The sequence below is a fragment of the Pangasianodon hypophthalmus genome, chromosome 10, assembly GCF_027358585.1.
Source record: "Pangasianodon hypophthalmus isolate fPanHyp1 chromosome 10, fPanHyp1.pri, whole genome shotgun sequence".
NCBI lineage: Eukaryota > Metazoa > Chordata > Actinopteri > Siluriformes > Pangasiidae > Pangasianodon > Pangasianodon hypophthalmus.
The window spans coordinates 15,441,469-15,462,269 of record NC_069719.1 but is presented as its reverse complement, the minus strand read 5'-3'; the positions used below and the strand labels follow the sequence as shown (position 1 = coordinate 15,462,269).

Sequence of the window (20,801 nt, the reverse complement as noted above, 5' to 3'; positions counted from 1 at the left end):
TTTGGTCTAACAAATCTCTTAAGGCAGCTTATTTTGGTCTTTTATGAAATCATGTGCAACAGCACCACTAATGGATTTAGGCAAACTACACAGAAGTGAGGCTGGGGTTGATTTCTTTCTGGCCCAGACTGTAGATTCACACAGCCTATCAGTGACACAGATTACACAGTGTGAAATTCATTTCTATGTTGAACTCCATTTGGGCTGATATTTTTCAGCCTGCTTTGCTGATGCATCCATAACACATTATCAGCAGTGATTGAGAAGGTGCCTATGAAATACTGTCATGGGTAATGTACAAGAACTAAGTGGATTTTATATACTCTATCATTGTTTTTCCTCCAAAATGCCTTTAGAGGAGAAACTAAAATCAGATAGATTATTACATAAAAGGACAGATAACCATAAGTTTAGTAATACAGTATTTTGTTTTGACACAAAGGGTTACAAACTTTTCTGGTTACTATGTTTGGTATTGAGCGGAACCACAGCATGAAGCCTGTAGGCCTTTATGGATTTGAAACAAACAAACAAAAAATTAGAAATCTGAGTGCAGCTGTCTATCTGCCTTTAAGTGTGTGTAACAGTTTGTCCCATATCATTCTTATTATGCCATCTGCCATCGATAACCATGGTATATAATGTATTGTTCAAACTTAATAATTTCAATGTCGAGCTACTAACAGATATTAGATTTTAGCCATCAAATCTAATATCATGACCAGCAGTGACTACATGCCGCTGAATGTATATGAGAAGTTTTACATGTACAAATTGGTAAAAATTATTAAAAATACAAAGTGGAGAAGTTCCACCTTCTTTGACCTTACTGGGGATCAAAGCTTTATGATTCAATATTAAAATGACAGAATTGTCAGAATTCTGATTATGTAATATAGCCTACAGTAGATAAGGAAAGAGCAGCACTTTCTTGTATTTATGATAGAAATACTAATTAGCTCTTATAAAAACACATTTCAGAATGTTTAATAATAATGTAATACAATATGTACATTATAGTGTGTTGATTCTTAGTATGTCCATACACATTATGTGAGAACCAGAAGTTATGGAGTGATAGAGGCTAGATTCCCCAAACTAATCCATACTGAACTATATGAGATATCACGACTACACTGACACATTTATGGTAGTTGTTCATATTCATATATTTCAGTAAGTATCTTATTATTCAGTAACTACAGTAAAGGTAATAGTAAAAGTATGTAGTTACCATAGTCTGTATGCCTGAGTCTTTCAAGAGTTTAATGTTTAATTTGTAATCACAAAATGACAATAATCACAAAATGGGCAGTAATGTGATAACTGGAAATTATGCTGAAGTTGCTTTGACATTTTAGCAGTTATTTGTAGGTTGCCTCAATAATACCTTTTTCCACTTTGGCCTTAAGCATTGGGAGAGCAATCAAAGTCAAAATTGTTTGGCATGTGTTTCTTAGAACACTAAATGGCTGTTCTTAAATGAATATCCTGCTGAGAAAGTTGAAACCTCAGAACTGCCAATTATGCTTTCACAGTACATTATGTGCTGTTACCAACGAAGAAGCTAATATTATAGGACGGAGTGGTGAGCCGACTGAAACGTGCACTCAGAAGTTCTGCTTCACAGACTTGCTTCATGGCCTTTTATTCAGGATTTCTTCCTCTATAAATATGTGTTCCTTCATTTTTTTCAAACGGTCACCACAACAGTAGGTTACCATAAAAAGTACTTGAGACAAGTCATCTTCCAGAGTGGCAAGTGATGGAAATTTCCAAGAATATAAGGATAGCATTGAGAAAAGAAAAAATGATATTCCATGTGTTCCAGCAACAAATGCCTATGGAAATATATTCATAATAACAATTGGAGAAATGTAATACTTAATTTATTGACCATTTGATGTTTGCTCATCATTTAAATGTCCGTCTTACTGGGTCATGTAAGAATTTGGCAGTTTTGATTAATCTATTATTAAAATTTCTTTCTCAGGTTTGTGACTGAAATGCAAATGCATATATATTTTAAAGGTCTTTGGGGCAAAAGAATTTGGGGCAAAGGAAAATGTAGCTGTCTGTATTTCTATCCTTAATTCCTCATTTTATTGTCTGCTATATTAGTGCATATTAATGTGGTTTTCTGCAAGCAGCTGAGCTTCACCTAGTTACATAACGAAATAAGTGAAGAAATACTTCAATGAAGTACTAGTAGAAGTATACTGGAAAGTTATGAAAGGTAAAGTATTAAATTATTAAACTGTTAAATTTAAAAATATTACAACTAAATATTGTAGTCAATTTCATTTAAATGTACTAATAAAAGGTATATATATATATATATATATATATATATATATATATATATATATTTTTTTTTTTTTTTTTTTTTTTTAATATGGACAAATCACTAACCCAGGAGCTATTTCAGTTCTATGACAGTTTTTTTTTATTCATAGTTGACCAGCAGCAAGTATCTTCAACAACCAGGGAAACAACCTACTAAAACCTACTAATTAATTAACTCCCACTAATGAATGAATCTGTTTAAACATAATGTGCTTCATGGTCCTGCAACACAGTAACTACGCTGTGCTATGCTGTAACTATAGCACAAGCTACCACCTGCTGCGCTATACACTGAGGCAGGACTTTGTTGGCAATAAAATGCTTTTACTAGTAGGCATATTAATTAGCATGTGCAGATGACAGACCATCTTTTCAGAATGTGAGTACAGAGCACCACAGCTCATTGCCAAAATATTGACCAATGACATACCGCCTTTTTGTCAAGAGCAAAAAAACTATGTGCTACATGGACATATTGTTTCCTTTAGCCTATATTAATACAATTAACTAGCTAACTAGTGGGCTATACGTTAACACGTTATGTTAGCTACCACTTTTTAACTTAGTCAAAAAAGTTATGTGATTACATCAAAAATGAGACCCAGACAAAATAAGATAAGTAATAGGCAGTTGGGAGTTGACAGATACTCCATTCTAAATGCCTTCCCGAAGACACATTAACAACTCGCTAGTTACATAGCTTGCTAGATATCAGTGTAGATTAAACTTGCTAATCACATTCTTTTCTAAGCAGACTGAAAACTATGTACTAAAAAGATGGTAGTGTTCATTTTGATAATTTACACACACACACACACACACACACACATATATTATAAATTTAACTGCGTTTGATACAGCAGTTGTGGTTCCCATTGTCATGGTCACAGTGTGCAAGATGAACACAAAGGATGTATCATTAACTGTCCTGTCCTATGCCCCCCACCCCAACCCATACACAAAATCTTCATAGAGTGAGCATGGCACAGCATGATTCCTGCCCCAGTGGGCCTCTGTTAGTGCTTGTTGTAGTTTTTGACCAGTAGGTCCAATAATAACTTTATCAAGTTAAATGGGGCTCTGAGCATGCTGCCCTACAATTCAATGAAACATCGGCTTATATCTGTCAAATAGCATTTTTTTAAAATCAATTACCACAAGAAGTAATTAGCATTTCAAAGGGATTTAAAATGTATGGAGTTGTGAATAAGGACTTTATGAAGATTAACATTTGTTGAATGGCTGATATATGAGTGAGTACAAATCAGGCCATAGACCCTACTAAATATAGGGATCACTAATTGCCTGTTGTTTTTCACCTATGTATAGTGAAAATGGTACTGAACCCTAGAGGGCAGTTCCATACTGCTTTGACTAACAATGAAGATGGTGGTTGTGTTGTGGCTATGACTGTAGATTAAAGTAAATGATAACTGCTGTGTTCTTACATTTTAAAATGGCTCCTGCACCCCTTGAGTACAGTAGTAGGGAAGGACATTACTCACATAGGCGTTTTACCCTATCGCACCGCACACTTGCACTTAAATGGTCGAGTGCATTTCCGAGTTACTAGATATGTCTGTCGCCATTTAGTGAGTGAGTGCAAGAGTTCAGCGGCACCCAACTTTCCAGTTAGTGGGAGTGCTGCTAACTGAAAACCATTCAGGCCTTTAACGAGAGCCAGTGATGTGGTTGTGCTTCTGCTTTACTTTACCACAGGCAAGAACTCGACATGCAGCAACCAGGGCTGTCGCTTTCATGAGAGCAGTTCAGTAAATCCCAAGTCTTCATTTAAGTGTCATGCAAGTGTTAGGGAAGCGTGCGAGAAAGGCTAGAAATAGCCTAAACTGCATTACAGCGTTTAATGTGGAAGTTCATAAGCCTTCATGTGAGGCTTCTGATGTCCATCAGAACAGACCTACATGCTCAGAAATAAGTTCTAAGCTCTACAAACTTTCATTCCTCAGCTGAATTACAATTCCCTAGTGGCTGCTGTGGTCCTGCTACATGGCTCAAATGTGGCTGAGTTTATGCTGGTGCTCGGCTCTCTGATCTGTTCTGCTGGAGCAGTGTGTCTGCATACTAAACACTCAAGACTGAGTGTTGCATGCGTGCAACCTTATTAAGTAACTCTGCGTGTGTATGTGTGTGTGTGTGTGACTGTGTGTGTCCTACTTTCAAAAAGTGGCTGTCAGAGAAAAACTAAAGAAAATTTACAGAAGTTGATACCTTGAATTATTATTATTATTATTATTATTATTATTATTATTATTATGTTGTTGTTGTTGTTGTTGTTGTTACAACACGGTATGAAAAGAATTCTTAATTCATTTATTAGTAGTATTATTAATTCACCTTCTCTTGCACGTATTTAGATGCAAAAGGAAATCCACCATCACTCATATGATTCCTCAAACACACATGTGCAGCATGCTTAAAGTGTTAGCATAGAAGGGGAAAAGAAATCTGCTTGACATTTTCCCTCAGTCTCCTAAGCAACCTTTCTGAACAGGCAGCCTTTAAAAGGTGAAGCCCCGGTGGACCACACTGTGCAGCTTTCCCCATATGCTACACATAGAAAAGCCCTCAAACCTTGTGCTACTACCTGATGGTTTCACAAAAACTGTAAGTATTTACAGCATAAAAGCAGACATACACAGTGTAACCAAAATCATCAAAATAGTTATCTCTTGCACATGTTTTTTAATAAAAATAAATAGTTATCTCTTGCACATGTTTAAAATAGTTATCTCTTGCACATGTTTTAGATTATAATCTGGAGTTGGTACTATAAGTTGATGGACATGTAAATAGTGTATTGGTGATAATAATAAAGATGATGTAATATATTATTAGACTCCATTTCAATTAAACCTCTGTTTATGGTACTTGACTATAGATTTTGTAAGGTAGATGCAAAAAGTAAACCTGTGAAGAAATGAATCAGTGGACATATAGAGTGTAGCCCAACATTTTTTAGTATTTGGTCATACATGGGCAGGTATGTTGTCTGCTGTACTGTGTTTGATAGACTTGAGATAACTGTGCACTGCATGGATGAAATCAGTAGAGAGATATATATAAGAGGAGTTGGGGCCTTGGCAGTGGCTGTGCCACAGACGGACTTTCTCATTAGAAAGAGAGAACATTAACAGCACGGACCGTAAGGTGTCAGCAGCCCCGCTTCACTGTGGAAGGTGTTGCTAGCGTGATATAGCTCACGAATCTATAGCATGCCATGCAGAATTGCACAGCTCTGGCATATCATTTTAAAGTCTGCGTGCACATTAAGTGGATTAACACATTTGCTAGGTGCTACTAACTCATGTTACTAACTCTGTTGCTCATTCTATCCTGTTAGTTACCATAATTGGTAAAGTATACATAGGACTGAGTATTAAGCAGACACTTAAACTGAGGCTGCATTGCTGAGAGAGCCCTCGTAAAAACTTGTAATAACACAGCTGCCTTCAACCCAAGTGTCATTATTTAGAATCATAGATCAGATAAGTCAGTATGCACTTCAGCTGTGCCAGCCCTCCAATCCCAGTATGCCCTTCACTGGCGCCCTTCAGACTCTAATAGAGAGTGTCAGTCTACAGAGATACAAAAACCCCACTTCAGACTCTCTTGTGCTCGGCATCGCAGGCGTTGCTATGGTAATTGCCAGTGCCCTGCTTCCAAAACATGCTGCAGACTTTCTAAAAATAATTATCCCTTGTCTGATTTGCTTCTTTTTATTACTGTCTCCTCCCTTTACCTGATCAAACATTTGGGGACAGATATAGCATGAGCATGTCTGGGCTATATGTATTATTATTATTATTATTATTATTATTATTATTATTAAAATAGAGACAACAAATCCCTTTAACTAATATACTTTAGCATTAATAAACTAACAAAAAAATAAAGTTTTTTTTTATTATATAAAAGTTTAGTAATATGTTTATAGTGCTGAATAGGCAAAATTCATTAGTGAGGCTAAATGATTGGTTCTGATATTTCCACCTGGAGACCTGAGTTCAGTTAATTATCAGTATTTAGTAACATGATATACATTTATGTGGATTTATGGCTGGAATAAATATCAACATAAACATTCATGCATGCGTGTTTAGTTAATACTTCAACAATCAATTGATATGTGTTACCTTTGCTAAATCCTAACTATATCTTGTTAACATTATCTATGCTTCTGCTACTGTTGACTTGATGCTTATGATTAGTTAATGCATCAAAATGTTAATTATGACTTAATGTGAAGCATTACCATACATTTCATGTATATAGCAGCTTTTTAAAAGCCAAGATCACTTTACAGACAGCAAGACATAAGCAGAAATTAATAAACAAGACAGAATACAGTATGCCCTGAGATATGCCTGAATTAAAGCCCTTTGGAAACAAAAACAGGGTCTTTTTCCTTCTTTCCGCTACTTTTTTCTGTCTAAATATTATGTGTGCAAGGTGCATGCGTAAATGTTTAGGCCACAGAGAAAAACTCAGAAATAAGGAATGTTAAGGTAGAACTGTAGATGTCTTAAAGCTAGCAGCGAGAACAGAAACTGAAATGAAATGAGTGGGAGGCAGATCTGGCCTTGTGTGGGCACCTGGGACTGTTTCTAGACCTGACAATCAGTCCTGCAAGTGACATTTACAATAATGCAGTGTAATTGCATCTAGGTACACCTCAACACATCCACAGAGACAGTGAACAGTGTTGATTACCTGACTTACACCCATCGTATATATTTAACACTGTCACTGTCGAATGGGTTTGGTTTACTAGAGAGAGAGCAAGAGCAATCCAAGCACATTATTACTTCTGAATCCCTTAACACTTGGAACTGACACAAACTATTATGAGGAACGACTGTTATTCAGACATTTCTTCCTTCCCTAAGGGAGACTACGTTATATAATTCTATAGAAACAGAGAGAAAAACAGCACCATGTAATTGCTTCATCATTGGAATGAGATGCTGGAGCTTCAGCAAAATGACACATTGAGTATTCTTTATTCATGTCATTTGAACACATGAGCTCTAAACAAATCCTGACAGAATAGCTTGACAGAGCCCACTATTATTTGTGTTACAGCATGTTTGAAGAAACACAAGATGTACAGTGCTTGTGAAGCATGAGTATTTTTTGGTTGAGGAGTCAGGTCATATCATCGCTGTTCTCAGCAGCTACATGAGTGAGGTAGACATCCACTTCAGTTACAGAATATCCAGAGAATAAAGAACATTACTGAATCAAATATAGCAATACACTCACACAACAGTTCTTGGATAAATAGATAAAGACATTAACAAGTTTGTTTATAGTGCTGTGAGAATATTTACCCTTTAACTCCATAAACCCTCAGGAACTGTCCACAGGCCCGGATTTACATTCCATGTTACATATAATACTATTAATTTCACTGTAGTTACTGAATAATTAGCTTTAAGATGAATAACTGTATAATAAGCCACAGGTCACTGCTGAACACTGCCAGAGGTTCAAGGAGTTAAAACACTGCTTACAATAATTTTAAAGTTTGAGTGAAGGAACATTTTAATTATGAATGCATCTAATTTAGGTTCAATTAAATCAGATCATTTTCTGTGCTGAAAGTCATTGACATCTCAAAGCCTACTGTACATCCTTTCGAATGAATGCAGTCCAGGACTGAGAGAAAAAAAGTATTTTACACAAGAATGTTATACAGCACCACCAAGTAATAACAGTGTACCAATACCTATTCACATACACACCAAAATACAAAAATAGGCTGTAAATACAGTAGATAGTATAACACCAAGAAAGAAGAACTACATTACATGACAGTACCTTGAATATAATGTTGTGCAGAATAACACGTAATGGTTTACATGATGTCATTGTAACTTGCCATGTGTTAAGATGCTTGGCATTATTATTAAATCTAGTAATATTTCTTATATAAAGAGAACCATATTTCTGTAGTACTACTGAGAGACTTTTAAAATATGTATAGCAGCAAACAGGAAATCATCGCTTTTAACATCTTAGGGCTCACATTTAAAGGCGTCCGTGTATCCCGTCAACGTTACTGTTTATGACTTTTACAATGTGCAAGCCATTTAAAACAGTCATTCAACAATAAATTACTTTCAGAAGCAGTGTTAGCTAAAATAAATTAATTTATTTTAGCTAAATTTATATTAAATAAATTAATTTGTATTGTACTGGTTAACTTATTATCAGTGAGGTGATCAATTACGCAGGATCAGTGCTGGATCAGTGTAATTGGATCAGTGTATATGACATAACAGTCTCTTTGTGTTAAGTAACAGTCTGTTCTCGTTTTTTGTTAGTCTGTAAAATGAATAATGAAATGTAAGGTAATAATGTGGCACAGAAACTAACAGTCTTAAAAATCTTATTATTTGTAATGATTCTTAGCATTGGTTTTTCATATGTAATAATACTGAAATTGAAGATTACCTCTTTTTCCTGAAAACCTTTACTGATTGCTTTCTTGTTCTTACAATATTGTTACAGAGAACATTATACTTTCACTCCTGAAAATGTAAAGAATGTTTATGAATCAGATGAAGTTTTATAGTAATTTAGATTACAACGATCAGAAAGCTTTGTAGATTGTTAGTGTTGTTAGTTCCAGAGAGACAGAACAGTCGAGCCAGTGTTGCTCCAAGTTGAACAGGCTGATGGTGCATAGTCAAATCTCTGTTTCATGACATTTATGTAAGAAACATCAAAAACAGCACAACAGCCAGTAGAGATAGGAGACACGTCAAGCCATTATATACAAGGCAAGTTCCAGTTGTGAAGCCTCAGCCTTAAACTGTTTCATCTTTGTGTTGTCTGTATTTCAAACAATCGAACCTACAAATTATTGCACCGATAGTACTCATCATCTCTAACCACTTTAACTACAAATATATCAGACGTCATACGTTAGAGATACTTGGCCTGTGAGCACACGACTCGGCCCAATGCACTGACTACAAGGTTTTCTCTGGCCCAACTTTAGGGTAAATCTTTCTCTATGTTCTACCACTGCTTAGTTGGACTTGTGTTCTCCGTTCTTTGCCCAGCCTCTGGTCATGGCAGCCACCACGATAGCGTACAGGTTGAGCCAAGCCTGGCGCAGTGCAGCTGTGTAGCCTGTTCCAAGACTGCACTGTAGCATGTAGAGCAGGGCCTCTCCAACCACCTGACCAACAGAGACATGAGGTCTGTCTGAATTTTTCTTTAGACTTACTACTGCTACTGCTGTTATATATTTTAAAGAACAGGATCATTTGTGGAGCACATTGACTCATCTAGCCTCATCCAGAGGATTTGTAAGCAAACACAGTCATGTCTGGAGCAGTCCAGTACTTACAGCGAAGGACTGGGTTTTGACGCCAATAGCTTGGTGCTTCCTGCCCAGGTTCAACAAAAAGTCCTCCAAAGAATTCAGGTCGTCGAGATGATTGACAGCTGCATCAATCACCAACATCACCTGGACACAAACGGTCAATGTTTCGATGTTTTTCAGAATTAAGAAGTCAGCGTTTTGCAGTTACATAGTAATTTAATCTCATGCAATCAGTAGTAAAGGGAGAAGAGGTCACTGGTCTCACCTTGGTGACATGCTCCAGGAACTCAGGGCTAGACAGACACTCAGGCACTACTCCACAGTTGGTTTTATAGTTAAAGAGGGAGAGCAGAGCTGGGTCCAGTTCAAACAACCTATAAGACACACTGGTACTTTATATTGCCTATATATTGGCCAGCATTATTGACACTGGTGTTACTCTGCAGCTCTCAGGCAATCGATTTGAACTGAAATAGAGATCTTGATTTTGCCTGTCGCCAAGCAACAAGTCAAGCCTCTGGCTGAAGTGCGGCAGAAGCGCCAGTCAGCCACAAGATGAGAGTGCATGTTTGATGTGTTTGTTTACTTTGGATAGGTCAGGTGTTTCAAGATTTATCACTCTTAACTACTTCTGTGATCAAATGTCTTGTATTGTTCATTTGAGCTACTATATTAAGTCAGTAATGAATTAATGAGCGGTCATCGAATCACTGCAAACTCACAGTTAATAGTGAAAGAAGTAATAGTCTATGCTCTGCTTTTCATCAATAACAGTGTTGCTAGATCAATAAGAAATTCACAATTACGTCTCAGAATAGCATTTCTAAAAATGTCTTCATTCCCAACTTGTGAAAAAAATTAGAAAATCTCTCAGATCCCAGATATCCCATGCCAAGCATCTATCTCTGAGCATGCAGTAATGTGAATGTTATGCATGGATACACTACCTGGTAAACATGACGATGCCGTGCGGGACTTTGTTCTTGCCCAGGCTCTCCCAGCTGTCCCGGATCAGCTCCTTGTCTTTGCCTGAGAGTTTCTCCATGTTTTCACTAAGTGAAGGTGATGCTGTGCCTTAACTTGCACAAGAATATTGCCTCAAATTTGGTGTCCTCTGTATCAAACCACGACTTCCTGATCTACAGTTCCCATTTCTTTAATCCCACAACAAGAAAGATCTTTACTTCTGGTCAACCTGGAAATCAAGGGAAAAAGTCTTTGATGAGAAGAAGACTGTCAATAAGCCACAAGTGTAAAGAAAAAAATCTTTCTGAAATAAAAAATGGTTTTGAATAATATCTGAATTAAATTGTCCTAGCATCCTAGTAGTGTATGGTGTTTGCTCAGGTGACATACCTTGATTTTTCTGCTCTAGAGTGACCTCGCTTTCTCTGTGGCTCCCTCTCGGGCTTTGGGAATTCAGGGTGTTCTGTGTGAATATGTGCATGTAAAGCCTTGCGTTTATTCTCTCTCTCTCTCTCTCTCTCTCTCTCTCTCTCCCTATCTCTCTCTCTTTCACTCACTCACTCTCTGTTCCCTCTCCCCTTGCTGAAGCTCGCGCCCTCACACAGCCTAGTTTGATGTGCAGTCAATGTGAGATGACAAGGTTGTGGAGTCGATATCTGCCATTAGCCCTTCTGTATCAAGCTCTCTCATCTTTCTAGCTTTTGCACATGCACACTGCAGACTCCTACATGTTCTTGTCCTCCTATACAGCAGGCTCAGATAGACAGACAGAGAGAGTCTGTGGCTCATAATGCTTCTAGCATTAGTAAGATGAAGATGTTATGAGGCACAGCTCCTCCTGCAGGTGAGTCCATGGCCATTAATTGAAAGGAAAATTTATTTTCATATTTTTCATATATTTATATATTAGGTGTACATAGTGATGGCACCAAATTCATGAAAATATCCATAACAAGATATTAAGCACATTATCCTGTCAAGCAAAACCCCCATAAGTGTATTATATGTTTTATATGTGTATTGCAATAATACATCAAGTAGTACTTTGCTCATGTCATAGTTTATGAAAATGCATTTTGTCAAAAATGAGAGGAAGATCATCTGAAAGATGTTCACAATGTAAACCCCTGTGCCCAATATATAGTCTCCTACATTGTGTTGTTAAAATATTTCAGCCTTACTTTTGCCCCATTATGACACATTGAAAGGGTTTATAACTGAACGGAAACCTGTAGAACTGAAATATAGCTGTATTAAGGAGCAGCACCACACACACTTAATGAACAGAAGTGATGTGTGCGCAGAGAACATTGAGTACTGCACTGAACTGTCTTTGCTTGAGATCTGATACATATTTTAAGTTAGTTTAAAAAAAGACAAGTAAAAATTCAGAAATGGATTTTCCTCAGTGTAAAACCTCAGAAGATCACATCTCATCACGTTTGCTCTAAATGTTCATTGCATGTATTTTCAGAACATTATGTGTTACAGGATTATCCATCTAATAACTGGAATTCCTCTTCAGCGAGTTCAAAAGACAAATCGACTGCATGCGCTAGGTTGAGTGAAGTGCTGTCATCGTGAAGGACAATCTGTCGGGAAACTGAGTGTGCTTGGAAATGACAGGGTAGCAGGAGAGAGCACAGTTGCCATGACGACCTTGCAGGAGCCCTTGAACTTTCCAACATGTGATGCTAAATGCTCAGGCCAAACATGTCTCTCAGATCCCGAGCTGCACAGCACCTTGACTGAATGCATGAGCAGATACACAGTGAATCTGTTGTTTATGGAACCATGTGTGATGCTCGGCTCCTCAGGAAGGTTCCACTCTATCAGTAAAACATGCAACATTAGCATGTTATACAAATCCCTGATGTTCCATTTAAATTTTGTTCAATAATGTTAGATGTGCCAGTGTAATATCATCAAGTTATTTTAAAAGCTTCCAATAAGAAATGGTTCTTGGGGGTTCTTTGGATAGCTATGGACTTACCCTATATTTATTTTTTAAAGGCTCCCCCATAAGCACGAGCTGAAGAACCTTTCAGGGTTATAGATTTAACTTTTTGGTCTAAGAGAGTGTACAATATAATATATTTTAAAAATAATGCATGTTCCAAACCTCTATTTAGTTTTTAGAGCTTTTCCAGTTGAATTTTGTTATATTTGAACTTTCAAGGAAACAAATACACTTTTAGAAAAATAAAACACTTTATTAAAATGGCTACTCGTGGGTTCCTTAGATTCATTAAGATTCTTAGCTTCCAAAAGGGGTTCTACTTGGACCCCTTTGGACATTTTTAAAGAGAAACTTGAAGGGTTCCCAGGAAGAAACAAAATAAAGAAGACTTCAGGATGCTAGATGGAATCTGATTTTCAGATTATACTGCAATGGAAGTTTAATTTAAACAACTACAAAAGATTTATGAAATGCATTGAAATGGGCTGGAACTTTTTTGCTTTTAATTTATGAAACATATATCACCAAGGCATTCAGAAATAGGTTGGAGGGAGTGTTCACTGTAAATCTGGACAGAGTATAAGCTCTTGATGTGGCAGGCAGCTGGGGCAGCACAGTGACATGAGGGTTTCTTTTACTATGATAGATAAATAACCATCGTTGACTTTAGTGGTGCTGTGGTTCTCAAAATAGCCAGACCTCATCCCCAAGATTGAGATCTCAGCAATGTGAATTTCAGATGTGCCTTGTCCTAAAGGGAACTTTCTCATATTTTGTTATTTCCGTATTTATTCAAATTGAGCTCAGAGAAAAAAGCTTTCCTCTGTGACAGTTATAGGTAATAATTACAGTACAGAAATACAGTGTTGCAGTTGTCCATCATCATCACCTTCACTCTGCAGCTGTCAGAAGGGAGGAATGAAAATGGATTTAGTGAATCCCTGAGTAAACTTTTCCTTGTTTACTGTTTGTTAATATTCCACTGTACAACCTTCCAGACACATCACCACAGATTTTAAAACATGCAATGGCATCAAATATTATTTAATGCGCAATAAGCAGAAGACAAGCAAATGCAAAACCTTTAATATTCGTTTTCTTTTTTTGTGAAGATATTTTTTGCTTGCAAGTGTCTCTCTGTAGCCCCCAACAAATTTAGATCCACAAGTCCCAAATTGCCTTTGACATTTTCATCTTAATAAGCACGTTGCACAGCCAGAACCCATCTTGTCGAAGTAGAATCATAATCATCCTATAAAAATCACTTACAAACATGACATGTAAACATTTAAACACAAGCCATGAAAAAAAATTATATCTCTGAGATTTACATGGCTTACCACATTTTCAACAAGACTCAAATGCCGAACTGATTGAAGGAAAGTGCGAGTGTTCTTGTATCTGACATGCTGTGTTAACCAAATACCAACTGCTCCCTCACTGTCAGCTGACTCCTTTCCCTTAGGGATTCACGCTCTCGTCTTCTGTTCCATCCTCACTTCGGACGCTGTCATCCCCGCTTCCTTCCCTGCAGCAGTAGCAGTTTATTAAACTCTCTTTTCATACAGTATTATATCATACATGTTGTGTATGTATGCTTATATTCCTTAAAAGTATAACACAAATCTACATAAAAAGGGCTGCGTATGGAATGCTACACTTCCAGATTTAATGTGTGTTTAACTTTAATTTCAAGAAAGGAACTAAAATCTAACAATATACATATAACTGACATATAAGTCTCCCTGACAACAGCATTACAATTATGGTAATAGACTAAGACACTCAAGCTTAGAGTATCTGACTGTATACCTGTGCTGAGTGTCAGTTTCAAAGCTGTGATCGCCAACATTACTTTTGCCATCAGTGTCTGTATTTTCTGATGATTGGCTTTCATCATTTTCTCCCGTTGATCTTACAAAATTTTCATCCAGGCCCTCCTGCTCTAGAGTACTTCTGTATCTGCGCTCGGCATCACTCTTAGCATCTCTCTACAAGAAAGGGTTTTAAAAATCACACTGGAAATGAAATATTACAGCATGACTGCAGGTTTCTGGTTGGCTGTACAGTATGTACACAGACTATGTATGCATTATTTAGTTATGGCTTTTAGAGTACCTGTGACACCTGTTCAAAGAGGTAAGGACGTGCTGAGACTCGAGCTTTCATCTCAATCAGTTCTTTTTTATAATCTTTCACCCTTTCTTGATCAGCCTGTCTGCAGTTAGAAGAAAAAAATACATAATTTGCTGTCATTTGTTAATTCTATCATTAAAGAAGACATCAAAAAGCTGTATTTGATTTATACTGGAACTGCAGGGGATCTCACCAGCAGGCAATGTCAGACCAAAACCGACATGACACTACATCTACACTACATTGAGGTTGGCTTAAATTAGAGCTGGACCTTTAATTTCCAGTTATCTTCTGATTGTCAAATTGCTGCTAAGCTGGCTAGTCTTTTTCAACATATTATTTTCAATTGCTCATGAGTGTTTTGCCTATCAAAGCTGTAAGCTGTTTGGGTTAAAGGGTTCATGCATGAATAAGTGATGGAGGCTGTCATTTCACATCAGGGGTCTCGGTTTGCACTGTCTTTTTTTCCCTAATTATTCACTACTTGAGTTTTTGCCAGCCTTCATAGGCCACAGTTCACTACAATGCCATCACAGCCTGATTGCACTGGCAATCTCAGAATTAGCTCTAAGCTTGTTTCAAAGTGCACATTGTCTGGAAACTAGCAGTGCTGTGGCAATCTGATTAATGACAGAGAACCATGCTGTGATCACACTGGTCTTGTTTAAATTAAGGGTGACTTAAATGAGAACTAATATATAGATACAGAAACTCTTGCACTCTTGTACTAGTCAAATTACATTTACATTTATTAGCAGACTATATAGACTCTGGCTCAAACATGGAGCTAAGGTTTTGTCTTCTATATGACCACTCCAGTCAAAAGAATTGAAAAAAAAAGCACACTTGCCTATGCTGCTTGAGCTTCTCCTGAAAGACCTCTTTCAGACTCCTGTGGGGGTCCATGGCCTTGGCCCTTGCTACAACTCCTCTGCTCATGGCTTGAGACTTCATTCTGTGTTGTCTCATCCACTCTGCATTTTGCTGCTCCTTACTGTCTCTCAGCTCCAGAGACTTTCTGCATTGTGTGGAAAAAAGACAAAAAAAACAGAAGAGAGAGAAATCAGAAATAGTTCAAACTGCAACAACCCTATAGGCTACAAATACAGTTATATATTAGGAATATTAGAATAAAAAGCCATTTTTGCTGTGATAGTACTTTATAACTTTATAATCACACCCATATTCTGCTCACCTTATGGCCATAGATCTTTTCCTGGCAGCATCAGTTATGTAAGTTGGAAGAGTATCTCTGGATAATGATGTCAAACCACTAAATGAATTGCTCCTCTTCAAAATGTTCATGTCATTATATTTCTAAAGACAAATGAAAAACAGCATATTTCTCAGTAAAAGAACTACTACAACTTTTAAAGCATCTCTGAACATATAACTTTGTAACACGTAGACACGAGTGGCATTTTAGTATCAAACATTTGATTCTAAGCTTTTTTAAACAGCTCCCAAATGTGTGAAAATGCATAATATAATATAATATAATATAATATAATATAATATAATATAATATAATATAATATAATATAATATAATATAATATAATATAATATAATATAATATAATATAATACACCCTTGTCAACATTAACATTAACTATAGTTTGCTCAAATGTAAGGCTTCTTAAATCAGTTTGTGTATGGGAAGTACTGAGTTTCAAATTTAAATTTAAAGAAATGTGTTAACAATCTAGACGCCAACTTATATAATCGGAATCAACCATCCAAAAGAGTTAACCATTTAAACATATACATTAAATCATCAAATTTAAAACTGAATGCTAAATAAGAAAAAGACTAAACCAACTGGTGATTTGTCTGTGCTGCTTCTGCTGTGACGTGGTTGAAGAGCTGATGTTTGTAGCTGGAACGGCTGGCAGAGAGTGACCTCTCTCCTTTCTGTTCTCTCCATCACCTCTTTCTGGAAGGCCTGGTGCAACTTATCAAAATCTGGCACCTTAGCATTTATCTTTGGTCGGAAAGATGGACTCTGCTCTAAGAATCCCAGCACTTTGGTCTTGGTTCTCTGCGAGCTACGGGCCTGGTGCTCGGCTCTGGTACTCAGGCTCTGGATAGGGGCAGAGGATGCCCTGAGAGTCTCCTGAGCCCTGGCCTGGATGCGGATCTTCCTCTGTTGCTCCTTTTCTAAAGTGACATTAAAGGAAGCTAACTGTTTACAATAAATGAACAGTTGGACATTTACCATCACATTAAGAAATGAACCAATAATAAATGAACCAATCATTTAAAGATAGATAAACTTGAATCATTTTAGTATTACCTAATTAGGTAAGTGACCATGGGTTTGAGAAATTCCAATAAATCATACTATAGATACATGTATATATGGCAGCAAAAACTGTCTGAAAAGCACCTTTCAACTGTTCAGAGATTGCTGGGTCTGTGACATCTTTAGGTATGCATCTTCTCCTTCCATCATCCTTTTTGTTTTCACTAAGTTTATCAGCACTGGTCCCTGGCTTCAGCCTGTCCCTTCTCCCCTTCTCTCTTTGGTGAAACCTAAAGGGTTTCTGTATGGATAGAAGGAACTCTTTCCTCTGCTGCCGTCCCTCCTGCCTCACACGTTCCTGCTCCTTTATAATATTGTCATAAAGGAGTTTGAAGATGTGCTCCGGTACAGGTGATACTCGAAACTGTTTCTGACACTCAGCCCAGTCCAGTTCTTCTTTGTCAGTTGTGACTTGTTTAGGTTCTTTGTCACAGAGGTGTGTTTTTTTCCAGGGATCTTGTGAAAGGGTCATGGTAGATCTCAAGGTTCCAGAAGAGTTAAGAGGCTTGTGCTGGCTCATCTTGGAGCTCAGGTCAGGTGTGGAAGAGGATCTCTGTGGTCTATTAAACCTGAACATGAAGTCATTTTAAACTCATGCCTCAAATTCATATTTCTATTACAGAGATTATATTCATTTCTACCAGACATTAACAAAGTGAAATAAAGTATTTAAAGCATGTGAAGGAGATTTGTTTGTCTATTTAAAAGAGTATTGTTTACACTTTTAATAACTGAAACTAAGATACAATGTATTTGTGGACTTTTAAACAGGTTTTACTGTTGTGTTTCTATAAAATCAAGAGATGCCCTGGATTAGTGGGATATTAGCAGGCTAAATAGTGAACAGAATGTGAGAATTGATGGGTATAACCAAACAAATTATCCAGTGCTATATCTGTAACAAGCCAGTCTTATAATCAGAAGAGCTTGAACTTACAGGTAAATACTTCCTCTGCTTTTGGTGTTGCCTTCATCACTATGGAGATTTCCCTGTGGTATGTTGGTCTTTAGTGGAGTGTTAGAGTTTGTGGAGAGCAGTGAGTTCTGCAGAGTCCGGCTCTCTAGACTAGCCTGGTGCTGCAGCTTGATCTGCTGAAGATGTTGTCGGTGTGAAGTTTTCAGGGCCTCTAAATGCAGCTCCAGAAGGATGTCAGACTTCTCCCTGTCCTCTAGGAAGGACTGCAGGTTCTCTGAAGCTCTCATCCTGACTTCCTCATCAGGTATCTCTTCACACTCAGAATCCTCTAAGGGGGGACAGGTCTGGGAAGAGGATAGATACATGTCACCTTTTATAAAAGAAAAACCTAAGGGGCCTGGAAAGCAGCAGCAGGTGCATATGGAAAGATGCAACTAAAATGCGGGAATCAAAAAACCTTTGTACTTTGAATTTTTTGGAAGTGCATCAAAATATAACCTCAAACACTCATTGGCAATTTTATCAGGCACACGTAGCAGACCTGTGCTATTTTTAGGTACACAATGACTGACTGTGTTTATGGTCAGTCTGTCAGCTCTCTTCTACCTAGTCAACAGTGGAAAGGTACCAACAAGAGACTGACCAGATGCATGTATGGCACTTGCAAGAGTCTGCCAGGTACAGCAGCATTTCTGGCCTTTCTGTACCATGTGTACACTTAATGTCCATTTTATTACACACACGTATCTTGGTGTACCTTCCATGTGCACATTTAGAAACTATAACTCATCATGCACAGCATGTGTTAATCTTCCTCTGCTTTTTCAGCATCTGTTTCTGCCCATAGAATGCTGGTCTCTATGTTTTTTGACTTGCACCACTGCTGGACCTGATGTGTTCGTATCCGGCACCTCTGCTGGACCTGATGTGTTCACATCTGCACCACTGCTGGACCTGATGTGTTCATACCTGCACCACTGCTGAATTTGTTGTGTTCGAACCTGCACCTCTGTTGGACCTGAAGTGTTCATATCTGCACCTCTGCTGGACCTGAAGTGTTCATATCTGCACCTCTGCTGGACCTGAAGTGTTCATATCTGCACCTCTGCTGGACCTGATGTGTTCATATCTGCACCTCTGCTGGACCTGAAATGTTCACATCTGCACCTCTGCTGGACCTGAAGTGTTCATATCTGCACCACTGCTGGACCTGATGTGTTCATATCTGCACCTCTGCTGGACCTGAAATGTTCACATCTGCACCTCTGCTGGACCTGAAGTGTTCATATCTGCACCTCTGCTGGACCTGAAATGTTCACATCTGCACCTCTGCTGGACCTGAAGTGTTCATATCTGCACCTCTGCTGGAACTGAAGTGTTCATATCTGCACCACTGCTGGACCTGATGTGTTCATATCTGCACCACTGCTGGACCTGATGTGTTCACATCTGCACCACTGCTGGACCTGATGTGTTCATTCCTGCACCTCTGCTGGACCTGAAGTGTTCATTCCTGCACCACTGCCAGACCTGAAGTGTTCATTCCTGCACCACTGCTAGACCTAATGTGTTCACATCTGCACCACTGCTAGACCTGATGTGTTCACATCTGCACCTCTGCTGGACCTGAAGTGTTCATTCCTGCACCACTGCTGGACCTGAATTGTTCATTCCTGCACCACTGCTAGACCTGATGTGTTCACATCTGCACCACTGCTAGACCTGATGTGTTCACATCTGCACCACTGCTAGACCTGATGTGTTCATTCCTGCACCTCTGCTGGACCTGAAGTGTTCATTCCTGCACCTCTGCTGGACCTGAATTGTTCACATCTGCACTTCTGCTAGACCTGATGTGTTCATTCCTGCACCACTGCTGGACCTGACGTGTTCATTCCTGCACCTCTGCTGGACCTGAATTGTTCACATCTGCACTTCTGCTAGACCTGATGTGTTCATTCCTGCACCACTGCTGAACCTGAAGTGTTCATTCCTGCACCACTGCTGGACCTGATGTGTTCATTCCTGCACCTCTGCTGGACCTGATATAACTATCATGCTCACTACCATGTCAGTGCTGTGCTGAAAATAATCGACCACCCAGAGGAAGTAGAAAGACAGAAAGATGGCGTAGAGAGTATCAACAGATGGACATGTGGTAGTTAGTATCTAATAGTATCTAATAAAATGGCCAGTGAGTGTTGATCGAAGTGCAGTTTATGTAATGACATTATCTGGGATTATTTTTAGCAGTCAGCAGGCCGATCAGAAGATTTTCATCAGAAAACATTCGACACTGATGCTTCGTGAGTTACATTTTCTCAACTGAACGACACCGCGCGCGGAAAGCTGGCTGCCGTTACTATGGCAACCGCGACGCCGACACACAACACACCATTATTTTTGCGGAAATCTCGTAGAAACAAGCACTTCCCACATCCATAAGGCATGCATTCACGTATCCTTGCATATGCGCATAAATAGTTTATAATGAATATTAACTGATAGCAAGATGTTGAGAGATTCTATAGATTCTACGTCAATGCGATTTTTTTGTGTCTTCTCACCGGCGACATGTGATTTGAAGCGGCGGTCGGCAGGGAACACACACTAACCAAATGGTCCGATTTTTATATTTCACATCTCATGTCTTCGAAGAGGTTTCCACTGGCTGTGTATCAAACGCAGCAACCACCAGCAATGCTCTCCGGAGTCTCCTTCCCCTTCTGCACTGCGATGTTCCTCCACACCGCAAGATGGCGCTAAACATAAACATAACATCGCGTATGGAGTAAATTCCCCACAGTTCTAACACA

General features: G+C 38.3%; 2 protein-coding genes across 3 annotated transcripts; both read right to left on the bottom strand.

Annotated features, from left to right (window-relative positions):
• Nucleotides 1-7,348: 7,348 nt before the first annotated feature.
• Nucleotides 7,349-11,476, bottom strand: ngb (neuroglobin). The gene is made up of 5 exons (XM_026933820.3): nucleotides 11,060-11,476; nucleotides 10,651-10,898; nucleotides 9,969-10,077; nucleotides 9,728-9,847; nucleotides 7,349-9,556 (listed from the first exon to the last, which is right to left on the bottom strand). Exons 2-5 carry the CDS (start codon nucleotides 10,746-10,748, stop codon nucleotides 9,404-9,406), a joined length of 480 nt encoding a protein of 159 aa, XP_026789621.1. The 5' UTR covers nucleotides 10,749-10,898; nucleotides 11,060-11,476; the 3' UTR covers nucleotides 7,349-9,403.
• A 269-nt stretch (nucleotides 11,477-11,745) lies between these two features.
• On the bottom strand, nucleotides 11,746-20,724 carry fam161b (FAM161 centrosomal protein B). 2 transcript variants are annotated; one of them, XM_053237619.1, is made up of 9 exons: nucleotides 20,601-20,724; nucleotides 18,007-18,329; nucleotides 17,154-17,638; nucleotides 16,587-16,924; nucleotides 15,961-16,082; nucleotides 15,612-15,783; nucleotides 14,748-14,843; nucleotides 14,442-14,620; nucleotides 11,746-14,157 (listed from the first exon to the last, which is right to left on the bottom strand). In XM_053237619.1, exons 2-9 carry the CDS (start codon nucleotides 18,270-18,272, stop codon nucleotides 14,091-14,093), a joined length of 1,725 nt encoding a protein of 574 aa, XP_053093594.1. In that variant the 5' UTR covers nucleotides 18,273-18,329; nucleotides 20,601-20,724; the 3' UTR covers nucleotides 11,746-14,090. The 2 variants fall into 2 exon arrangements, with proteins under 2 accessions (XP_053093594.1, XP_053093593.1); XM_053237618.1 differs by having other exon boundaries at nucleotides 20,553-20,716.
• Nucleotides 20,725-20,801: the final 77 nt, after the last annotated feature.